At 49.0% G+C, this 12,102-nt stretch overlaps 1 protein-coding gene across 1 annotated transcript in view; it reads left to right on the forward strand.

Moving 5' to 3' along the window:
* Positions 1–12,102, forward strand: part of LOC147709413 (xanthine dehydrogenase/oxidase-like) — a 1,362,843-nt gene that overhangs the window by 786,652 nt on the left and 564,089 nt on the right. The window contains exon 22 of the mRNA XM_086927983.1: positions 1,652–1,739. Within this exon, the coding sequence (XP_086784109.1) occupies positions 1,652–1,739 (88 nt within the window). The remainder of the gene's footprint in view (positions 1–1,651; positions 1,740–12,102) is intronic.

Raw genomic sequence — 12,102 nt, forward strand, 5'->3', positions numbered from 1 at the left:
GAACCCAAAATGAAACATAGGCTGGAAGACAGTGATTTTGCCTTCTATTTCCCTCACTTAAAAAGAATAGTCCTTCAATAGTGAAACTAAAATGCCAACTAAGGCTATATCTCAGTAGAGTGAAGATTTTAACCAAATCTAGAGTTTTAGTGATAATAGATAACTTATACATTCAGCAAGAGCTATAGGCATACTGCAGCCAGGTTCCACCTTGTGGGGCCTAACACAGCTATAAGGGAGGATATTACCTGGTGTAATTGCTGTTGTGACTATGGTCTACTTAGTTGTTTGTCAGTATGACTCCTCTCACTCCCACAACTTTTGTTATTAATCCGAATTGCTCCTTAGCCTGCTGAACCCTAATGGTTCAGAGGTCACTGGCCTCATTATGTCCAGTAAGTATCTAGCAAGTAAAATCACAGTCTTCTGCTGTTGAAGTGTACTAAAAGCAACCCCACATCGCAGACTACCAACACAACCTTTCAACAAGGCAAGGTGCAAGGGTCATAAAGAACACTACATAAACGTATTTTCCCTATACCCCAAAAAACATTCAGCTAAACCAAAAGACATGGTATTTTTTCACTCCATATAAAATCTCCAATGCACAAGCAAGAGTCTAGAATGTGAGGTCATTTGACAACTTTGACACTTTTTATGTGACAACTTTGAAACTTTGTGAAAAATAATAAAGTCGCCCACCGGTCAAGGTTCAGACCAGCCATAATCAGTGTACGTGCTTGCTATTAGGCATTGCAAATCAGACAGCTGAGCAGTTCTAGAAAGGCTGCATTTTGATTGGCTCCCAACCCATCAGTATCTACCATGGAGATTCACAGCCTCATTGCAGTTTCAACCCACATATCACTATTCCTTCTTCCCATAGTATCTGCCTATGGAGATAACAGATTTCTAATAAACAGCAAGAATCTTCAAATATGTCACAGAATATGTCTGCCCAGGGGGGCATGGTACTGGAGAAGACTGATTTAGAAACATTCCCTTTCCTGTGCACTGCAGCACGCTGGATATGTACATGAAAATGTGTCTTACCTCTTTTGCTACAAGTTCCCAGAATAAACGAGTTCACGATTCCATGTATTTGTATTACATATTTAAATTGTTAGGAAGATTTGAAAACTGTATAGTCTATGACACTTTTGATTGTGTGTTTACCTCTCACTCAAACAGAGTTATTGACCAAGGGTGGAGAGGGCCCTCTGCTTGACCTTGGGCCCTCTCACCCCACCCCGGGCATTAATGAGCGCCTTTCCCTTGGATAATATAGCTTAAGTTGCATAAATGCATTTTGCATTCGGCCTGGGGCCTTGCTTTATTGGTACATTGGTCCTCTGCCTAATAAGGGTGTTCCATGGTTTGTGTTCAGATGTTTTTTCCCTGCCTTTCGTCTCTTTGTAAACACCTGCAACTACCCTGCATCCTTTGCTGGTTGAAACTCTAGACTCTTTTTGAGCCAGGTCTGCACTAGGTAACTACACTAAGACAATAAAGAAATACTGAATATCTTAATTATTGTCATAACTGTGCTCTTATTATGGATAGGCAATATTTATCATGCAGTGAAACTAAGCTAAACTGACAGTGTGACACGGGTAGGAAAATACATGAGAAATGTTTTTCTTCTCCACAGGGTTGGTCGCCCTGTAAGATGCATGTTTGATCGCGATGAGGACATGTTAATAACTGGTGGACGGCATCCCTATTTGGGCCAATATAAGGTATAATAATTGTATATTTACATGTAAGTAGTTATTAATACTTAATCTTGGGTACAATATCATGCCTGCATGCTCCCATTCCACTTGCTCACATCTTTTGTATATCTACTGGCAGGCACAAAAGCAAGTATTGCTCTTAGAGTAGATGGGATATTGAAAAAGTTGAATAGGAGAAGCTTGAACAGACACAAAGCTCCTTTTCAGAATCTGCTAAAACATTCACTCTTATCAACCTTGAGAAAATGTTCTTAATTAAATTCCTCCTCCATCCTTCTCTTGTTTCATGGCCACTCTTCCTTCTGAGTAACTCTGCCTGTAGCCTATTTATTTGTGACAAAGATGGAACTCAACGAAGACATGATATATGAATCCCTTTAGAGTTGGATGATGGGATAATAATCCTGAAAAGTAAGTGATCAAATGAGTATTTTGTTATTATAAAAGTAAAAGATGACGGTTACAATAATAGACATTTTTCAAACTTCTGGGAAAATAATTTCCATTAAAATTTTAATCAAACAGACTTAAAGTTACATTTCGTTAAAGTATTTGTAGAAAATGCCCCCAAATAATCCCCTTCCAACCCCTTCTTACTACTTTTGTGCCTTGCTGTTTTTTGTGATATTGTGATCGTAACATTGTGACATTGTACTGTTGACCTCCGTTTACTCTGCCCGCCCGTTTTTTGCTTGTTTTTTCTGCCGTTTACCCCCCCTGCTCCAGCCTCCCATCTGCACGTTCCCGCCCCATGCCCCTACATAATGGCGGCCACTGCAGGGGAGCACAACCTCTGACCCAGTCTGAGGCCTGCACTCTGTAGCAGCTCTGCGGTGCGGTGCTCTGCTCTGACGCAGATCCCCTTAGCCCTACCCAGGCAGGGTTTGAGCCCGCTCTGTGCCATTAGGTAGATTTTCCCCTCTTGTAACTCTTGTTATCATTAGATATTGTTATATATTTTGTATTCTTGTTACTTTGTCCCTTTTTGTATATTCACCCTTCTTACAACTTTTGTGCCTTGCTGTTTTTCGTGATATTATGATTGTGACATTGTGACAATGTACTGTTGCCCTCTGTTGACTCTGCCCGCCTGTTTTGTGCTTGGTTTTTCCTGCCATTTACCACCCCCACTCCTGCCTCCCTGCTGCCAGTTCCCGCCCGCCTCCCCTACATAATTGTGGCTGGGCGCAGGCGGCGCGCCGCTGGCGTGCCGAAGGCGCACCTAAGGAAAGCCCGTCTGTGCCCATCCACGACCCGACCGCGGCCAGCGCCAGGAACCCTGGATCTCTGCCTGTCCACCGCTACGTCTCCACCACCCTCCTCGGACTCAACGCCGGAAGACCCACAAACTGCAACCAGGCCTCACCGAACACGACCCATGGCCAGTTCACCTGCCTCGGCTGCCACCAGACCCTGACCACCAACATTACCTTCACCAACACCAACGACACCCTCAGCTGCATCTTCCTCAATGTGCGCTCTGTACACAAGCAAGCCATGAAAATCTGAAACCTACTCGACTCTCTTTCACCTGACATCGCCTTCTTCACAGAGACTTGGACCAACACTGCATCCGTCCCCGACATCAACATCGCCATCCCGGATGGCTACAAGATCCAGAGGAAGGACAGCCCCAACCAACCGGAAAGAGGCCTCACCATAGTCCACAAAAACAACCTCCGCCTCACCACCTCCAGTGAGACCCTCCCCTCTGCCAAACACCAGCACTTCCAGATCAGGACCAGCCCCAAGACCACACTCCGTGGGACACTTATCTTCAAACCCCACGGACACCCTTCACCACCACCATCACCGACTTCATCGCACCCCACGCTATTGCATCAACGAACTACATACTCATCGGAGACCTCAACTTCCACCTAGACAATGCCAATGACCACAACTCAACCATCTTCCGCGACAACCTCGCCAGCATCGGACTCAAACAACTCGTCAACACACCAACACACAGGGCAGGGCGTACCCTCGACCCCATCTTCGCCACAGGACACAGCCTCCCCTTCAGCCACACATCGCAACCACTGTGGACCGACCACCACTGCATTCATTTCACCATCAAGAAACCCAAAACACCTAAACCATACCCGCGCTCCCCACAGACAAACTGGAGTAAGATCACCGACGAGCACCTGACCTTCACTCTCTCCCGAGACAACCACAACCGGCATCTGGCGCAAACACCGCAGCCAGAGAACTCCACACGTGGATCTCCAACTTCGCAGACAAGCTTGTCCAGCTACGCAGCCCCGGCAAACAACGACCCAGAAAAGCCGCCTGGCTCACCACCGACTTCCAAGAAGCCAGATGCTTGGAAAAGAAGTGGAGGAATACCAAGACAACTGACAGCCACTCCACCTACAAGAATGCCATGACCGAATACAACAACCAATGCAGAACAACCAAAAGGAACTTCATCCACAACAAAATCCTTACCAACTCGACCAACTGCAAGGAACTCTTCAAAGTCATCCAGGAATTCACCAACCCATGCAGTGTAGCCGCTGACATCACCCTGTCCCAGGACCTCTGCGACAGCCTCAGAACCTTCTTCCACCTCAAGATCAGAACACTCTACGACAATTTCACCGACTTCCCTCAAGACACCTCAGCCAACTCCTCGCCTCCCCAAGACACCAGCCAGACCACCATCTCCAACTGGACTCCAATCATGACCACGGACACAGCCACGGCTGTGAAAAGCATCCACTCAGGGGCCCCAACAGACCCCCCGTCCGTGCACATACACCACAGAGCCGCGAACATCACCGCACCTCAACTGCAACACACCAGTAACAGCAACTTCAAAGCCGGCACCTTCCCAGATGACTGGAAGCACGCAGAAGTCGGGCCCCTACTCAAGAAACCCATGGCGGACCCCACCGACCTAAGAACTACTGGCCCATCTCGCTCCTCCCGTTCGCAGCCAAAGTGGTAGAATAAACAGTCAACAGGGAACTTACATGGTTCATCAAAGAACACACCATCCTCGACCCGTCCTAATCCAGATTCCATGTCAACCACAACACTTAGACCTCCCTACTCGCCACCACAGTCGACATTCACACCCTCCTGGACCAGGGCCACTCCACGGCCCTCATCCTCCTCGACCTGTCTGCTTACTTCAACACTGTCTCTCACCGCACACTAATCACCAGACTACGTGAGGCCGGCATACAAGGAACTACCCTAGACTTGATCCGCTCGTTCCTCACTGGAAGAAGCCAAAGGACCAGACTACCGCCCTTCCTCTCCGCCCCACCGACATCACCTGCGGAGTACCACAGGGATCATCGCTGAGCCCGACCCTCTTCAACATCTACATGGCCCCCCTCGCAGACATCGTCCGACAACACAGCCTCAAAATCGTATCCTATGCTGACGACACCCAGTTCATCCTCTCCGTCACCAATGAGTCCACCACTACAAAACTCAACTTCCAGAGAGGAATGCAAGAAGTGGGAGTCTGGATAACCAACAGCTGCCTAAAACTCAACGCAGAGAAAACAGAAGCCCTCGTCCTCTGAAGAACCCCTTCACTCTGGGACAACTCCTGGTGGCCCACTGCCCTCGGAAGCCCACCTACCCCCTTAGACCACGCCAAGAACCTCAGCATCATACCGACTCATCACTCACCATGAACGGGCAGGTCAACGCTGTCACCTCCAGCTGTTTCAACACCCTCCGCATTCTCCGAAAGACCTTCAAATGCATCCCCTCCGAATCAAGGAAAACAGTCACTCACGCACTCATCACCAGCAAACTCGACTATGGCAATGCACTCTACGCTGCATCAACAAGTCCCTGCTCCTCAAACTGCAAACAATACAGAACACCATGGCTAGACTCGTCCTCTGCATATCCCAGCACAAACACATCAGCCAACACCTGCGGCGATTCAACTGGCTCCTTGTGGAGAAGAGAGTCACCTTCAAGATCCTCACTCATGCCTACAAGTGCCTGCACAACAGCGGATCCAAATACCTCAACAACAGAGTAAACTTCCACGTACCCAACAGAAACCAGCGATCTTCCAAACTTGCACTGGCTGAAACCCCACGAATCCGAAGAACCAGATCAGGAGGAAGATCGTTCTCTCACATCGCAGCCAAGACCTGGAACGAGCTACCGGTAGACATCAGATGCACCCCCTCCCTGGACACCTTCAGGAAGACCCTCAAGACCTGGCTCTTTGGCTGAATGGAGCAGCACCCCCCTAACCTCCCTCAGCGCCTTGAGACCCTCACGGGTGAGTAGCGTGCTTTACAATGCCCTGATTGATTGATTATGAACAGTTCCTAATTAGCTAATTTCTTCTATTATACAGTTTTTCTACAAACATATCATCTTAGCTTTTCATAGAACTTTCACCTAGAACTCAGACTATCAACCTAGGCCCTTTCCGCACAAAGACTATGGAACTGACTAAGGGAGTACCCCAGGGATCCTGTCTCAGTCCCACCTTGTTCAACATTTATGTTCCTCCCTTAGCGGGATTACTTAGGAACTTTGGTTTTATGCCAATCTCATATTCTGATGATACTCAGATCCTACTCTCCTTGATAAAAAACAATCCCTACACTCATTCCATCTTTTCAGAGGGAATGACGACCATTGCTAGCTGGATGGGGCATAATTTCTTCTGGCGAAAACTGAAATGATGTTGTTTGGAGATGCATCTATGAGGTGGTCCCCAAACTGGTGGCCAGCGGAGCTGAGCACCGCACCAGCCCCCAAGACTGTGGTCAAAAACCTAGGCGTCCGCCTGGACCAGAAATTGATGATGAAGGAGCACGCTTTCATGTGTTAAGCCTCCTTTGGAGGGTATTTCCCTTTCTTCTACTGACCACTCAGAAAACCCTCCTCGAGGCACTAGTTCTAAGCCGCCTGGACTACTGAAATGCTCTCCTGATCTCAGCTAGCGAAGCTTTACTGAACAGATTGCAAGTGGTCCAAAATACCGCAGCTCGACTGGTCTCCAATGCTCTCCCCTTACTGCCTCCTAATCCCTCTTGAAGCAATTGCATTGGCTCCCAGTGCGACAGCGGATCTGATTCAAGATCTGTTGCATTGTGCACAAATCTTTGAATGGCAAAGGCCCGAGCTATCTGGCAGAAAAATTCACTAAATATCTGCCACCCAGGGCCCTAGGCTCAGGAACCAAGTCTTTACTCGTGGTTCCACATTGCCAAAAATCTTGGCTGGGTGGTATAGCTTTCTTCCACCTAGCCCCCTTCTACTGGAACCAACTACCCATCCACCTGCAGCAATGCCCGGATCACTTGCAGTTTCGTAGATTCCTCAAGACTAGTGTTTTGATTTGTTACCCTTCTCTGGCTGACTGTAGCAGTTCAAAAGCTGAAGATACCCTTTGGGGGGTGATTCAGGCACTTTATAAACCAATAAATATTGAATATCACATTTATTTTCATTAAGCAAATTACCATTCCTGTGATCGCCAAAGCATTTAAATAGTTTAAATAGTTACCCTGTCCACAATAGACCAAAGGAACATAAGATTTGGTCCAGATATTTCTCTGGACAGTTGTGCATCTGTGGCACTTAGCAGTGAAGTTGTCTTACCAGGGGCTATATTTAGACCTGTCTCCTTTTGTCATCATTTGGTGGCGTACGCTTCTCCTTATGAGCTAAAGGTGAATTTCCTTCTGCCTTTGATAGGAGTAAATCTGCAGCTGCTTCCATGGATGGAAATCTCATTAGAAGGCTTCGAAATACCCACTAACATGAAATTTTAAGTAAGAGTAAATGCATCAACAAGCAAAAACTTTCATTTCTTGACTCTGCTACAATTCTGCATTTCTGCACTTGAGTTCATATACGGTTGTAAATTATGCCCGAAGCCCTCAAAAGGCTTACTCAAAAAGAACATGGATGGACCTGTTAGCACTGTAAGGAGAGACCTTTAAGTCTGCTGCATATCCTGTAAAGGGAGTGTGGCATTTTACTAAGGCCTGGATATAGTCTGTAAAGGTATGGTGCACTTTATTTCTACAAAACAGACCCTCGAGATGTATATATACTTCTTTTAGTGTCAGTCTCATTTCCCTTGCCGGCCTTGGGGGTAATCAGTAGGTCTAGACGGAATTTCAATTAGTCAGAAGTATTTGGTGTATTTTTGGTAATTCTGCATTTCTGATAGATACATCTGCCGTGTGGATTCCTCACCTTGTGAATATCCCCCTTGCGTCAGCAACATTCGGAAATTCTTTTTGTAGCTTCGCGCCGACGTGGACACGGACGTCATAGAGACACGGCTCCGCTCGCGACTCCGCTGACGTCACCGACGCCTACAATAGGCCCACGCCGGCGTGATGACATCAGTTCCCTTTTTTCCGCGTCGTCGACGCTAACGGTTTTCAGGGATCGTGCTGTAGCTTTTCAGTAACTTTGTTACTATTTACCTGTTATTCTGTATAACTTCATATTCTTCGAGATGTCGTCGAAGAAGACTGGTTTCAAGGCTTGCGGCGAATGTGGCAAGACTATGTCCATCACCGATCCACATGACTGCTGTGTCTGGTGTTTAAGCTCCGACCATGATGTCGAGGACTGTGCTTGCTGCAAGAAGATGACTTCGAAGGCGCTGAGAGAGAGAGAGGCGAAACTCCTTGTGGCTAAGCTTAAGAGTAAGAAGGAAAATAAATCTTCGAAGTCTCGAACTCGTCGTTCGAGGTCGAGGTCGAGGTCTCGATCGAGGTCACGCTCGGAGTCGTCTTCAGCTCACGCTTCGAAGTCTTCGAGGAAGAAGCACAAGAAGAGGAGCCACGAGTCACGTCATCGCTCCGGAAAAGGCTCTGGTTCGAGACCGAAGTCCCAGGTTAAGCTCCTGAGTAAAGAGGTGGTGGTTTCGGAGTCGGAGCATGTCTCTGTTGGTGAGGCTTCACAACCAGGTTCGCCCGAGTCACAGGAGCAGGTCCATTCTCCAGTTCCATCCAATCCTTCTGGTCAGGAGGATGAAGGTGAGGAGCAGGGGGCTGGTGAAGTCGAGGTTCCGGTGCCTGCGGGTTCGTCGACCCCGGTTCCAGGACTCGTTGAAGAGGTCGACGTCGTCTCGACTCCGCCTCCTCAGGAACGACCAAGAGATTCTTATCCTGAGTTTCCAGCTCCAGGTCAGGATCCATCTCAGTTTCTGAACGCCATGTTTGGTGTCTATTCTAGGGCAATGTTCCCGTCTGGTGCACCTGTTGGTCCCACGGGTCCTATGGCCTTCAACTTGGGTGTTCCCCAAGCTTACGCCCCTGCGCCCTTCATGCCTTTTATGCCGGCTATACCACCGCATTGGCATTTTCCGACACCTCCGGTGTCGTCGACGCCGAAGCGCTCGACGCCGACTCCGTCGATGCCAGTCACATCGACGCCGATGCCTACGACTCCGAGGCAAGATTCTGTCCGACCTCGAGCTGAGAAGCCTCGTCCGACGTCGGGTTCGACGCAGGCTCCGGCGCCGTCGGAGTCGATTCCGAACCCTTTGGCTTCGGTTGCGATGGAAAGGTCTCGGAGAAGGGCTCAGAGACTCCTGGAAGAAGAAAAGTATCAGTATTCAGATACTGAGGAAGGAGAGTTACGGGATTCTGAGGATCCTTTTGAGGATTTGTGTGAGGCCAGTGGGCTTGAACTGTCACCTGAATGGGAGTTGGCTTCAGTTTCTAATGTGCCATCAAAGGATGTGGTGCCTTATCACACTGTTATTAAAAAAGCAGCGAGCCTTTTGAACATTACTCTTCCTACTGCTGACTATAAACCTAACATTTTGACTGAGGTTCTTCATTCTCCCTCGTCAGTAGTTGAGCCTGTGTTACCCTTCAACGAGGCCTTGACTGAGCCCATCTATGAGGTTTGGAAGAAGCCTTTGTCTGCTCCTGCAGTTTCAAGAACAGTTGCGAGGAGGTACAGAGTGGCACCTGAGGACCCTGTGTTTTTATCTATTCATCCCTTGCCTGAGAGTTTGGTGGTGCAGGCTGCTTGCTCTAAGAAGTCTGCTGGAGCTTTCCCACAGGTTCCTGGGGACAAGGAGTCCAGTAAGCAAGATCAGGGTGCCAGGAAGGTCTTCTCATCAGCCAGTATGGCTTTAAAGTCAACCAATGCAACGTGCCTGATGGGGAGGTATATCCATGCCTTGATGGATTCTGTCAAGCAGCTAGTTCCGAAAATTCCTGAAGATGACCGGAAGGATTTTCAGGAGGTGATTTCAGACACTCAAGCAGCTGCGAGACAGGTGATTCAGAGTGGCCTGGACACTGCTGATTCGGTGGCAAGGGTCATGGGTTCATCTGTGGCCACCAGAAGGGCCGCCTGGCTTAAGTCATCAGAGTTCTCTGCGGACGTCCAGTCTGCATTGTTGGACTTGCCTTTTGATGGCTCAGGATTGTTTGGCAAGAAGGCTGATGCTGCCTTGGAACGTTTTAAGGACAGTAGGGCTACTGCAAAGTCCTTGGGTCTTCAGTCCAGAGGAACTACTGGTAAACGCTTCAGGGGGTTTGGAAGATCTTCCTTTCGCTCTTACAGACCTTCCCAGCAGCAGCCTCAGCAGCAACAAAATACGCTGTACAAGTCGTACAGGGGCAGACAAAGATCCCGCCCTAGAGGTCGTCAATCCTCCTCCTCCTCCTCTCCTTCCCAACCCCCATCCAATGCAGCAAAGCAGCCCTAGATCCGCCATTCCGGATCATGTGGGCCCAGTGGGGGGTCGGCTTACTCATTTCCTACAAGATTGGGAATTAATTACATCGGATCTTTGGGTTCTCAATCTTGTAGGGAATGGGTATGCACTTCCTTTCCGGGAATTCCCTCCCAATTACCCTCCTTGCCAGGGTTATTGTTCGGAGGACCACCTGCTTCGCCTGCAGGAAGAAGTCCTGGCTCTTTTCAAAAAAGGTGCGATAGAGGTGGTTTCAGAGCAGGAAAGGGGTCAGGGGTGCTACTCCCGGTATTTCCTGATCCCCAAGAAAGATGGCAGGCTTCGGCCTATCCTGGATCTCAGGATCTTGAACCTTTACCTTAAACAGGAAAAGTTCAAGATGCTCACTCTTGCACAGGTTCTTCAAGCGCTGCTGGAAGAAGACTGGATGGTGTCAATCGACTTGCAGGATGCGTATTTTCATATTCCCATCCTGAAGTCGCACAGAAAGTATCTCCGTTTTACGGTGGGGTCACAGCACTACCAGTTTGTGGTTCTTCCGTTTGGTCTTACTACTGCGCCTCGAGTCTTCACCAAGGTGATGGCGGTGGTGGCAGCTCATCTCAGAAGATCGGGGATACATGTGTTTCCGTATCTAGACGACTGGCTGATCAAAGCGGAGTCGCCGGAGAAGGTGCTCCATCATCTGCAGGAGACAACTCAGTTGTTGCACAGGTTGGGTTTTTCGATAAATGTACCCAAATCTCACCTGGTGCCCTCACAGCGCAACCTGTTCATAGGTGCAGTACTGGACACTACTGTATGTCGCGCATTCCCTCCCCCTCAAAGGATTCGCGACATTCAGGAGATGATTCCTTTGTTTTTTCCTGGAGCGGTTGTTCCAGTCCTGAAGGTCCTTCGCCTGCTCGGTCTGATGGCTTCATGCATCCTGTTGGTCAACCATGCACGCTGGCACATGAGGGCACTCCAGTGGTGCCTCCGCAGGCAGTGGTATCAGCACAACGGAGATCTCAGGGAGTCAGTGAAGATCTCCAGAGAAACTGCAGCGGATCTGTCTTGGTGGAGTGTGGAAGGCAATCTGTCTCAAGGAAAGCCTTTTCAGATTCCTCCTTTGGTTGCCACAGTAATATCGGACGCGTCCACCCTCGGGTGGGGTGCTCATCTGGGGGACCTGGAGGTCAAAGGTCTTTGGTCTCCAGAGGAAAGGTTGCTTCACATCAACCTTCTGGAATTGCGGGCAATACGTCTGGCGCTCAAGGCCTGCCTCCCTTCCCTTCGCGGTCAGTCGGTCCAAGTCCTAACGGACAACACGACCGCGATGTGGTACATCAACAAACCGGGAGGAGTAGGGTCGCAGTGTCTCTGCAGAGAGGCTCTGCGTCTCTAGTCCTGGGTTCAGGTCCATCAGATTTGTCTGATGGCAAATCATCTGGCCGGAGTTCAGAATGTTCGTGCAGACAGTCTCAGTCGGCAGTTCTCTGCCGATCATGAGTGGAGGCTCCATCCAGAGGTAGTTCACGACATCTTTCGGATGTGGGGGACTCCTCGGGTGGACCTGTTCGCCACTCACAAGAATGCTCACTGCCTGTCATTCTGCAGCCTCCAGTTTCCGATGCAGGGAGCCTTGGGGGATGCGTTTCAGTTGAGTTGGAGCTCGCAACTCCTTTACGCGTTTCCTCCCATACACTT

The sequence above is a fragment of the Lissotriton vulgaris genome, chromosome 6, assembly GCF_964263255.1.
Source record: "Lissotriton vulgaris chromosome 6, aLisVul1.2, whole genome shotgun sequence".
Lineage (NCBI taxonomy): Eukaryota > Metazoa > Chordata > Amphibia > Caudata > Salamandridae > Lissotriton > Lissotriton vulgaris.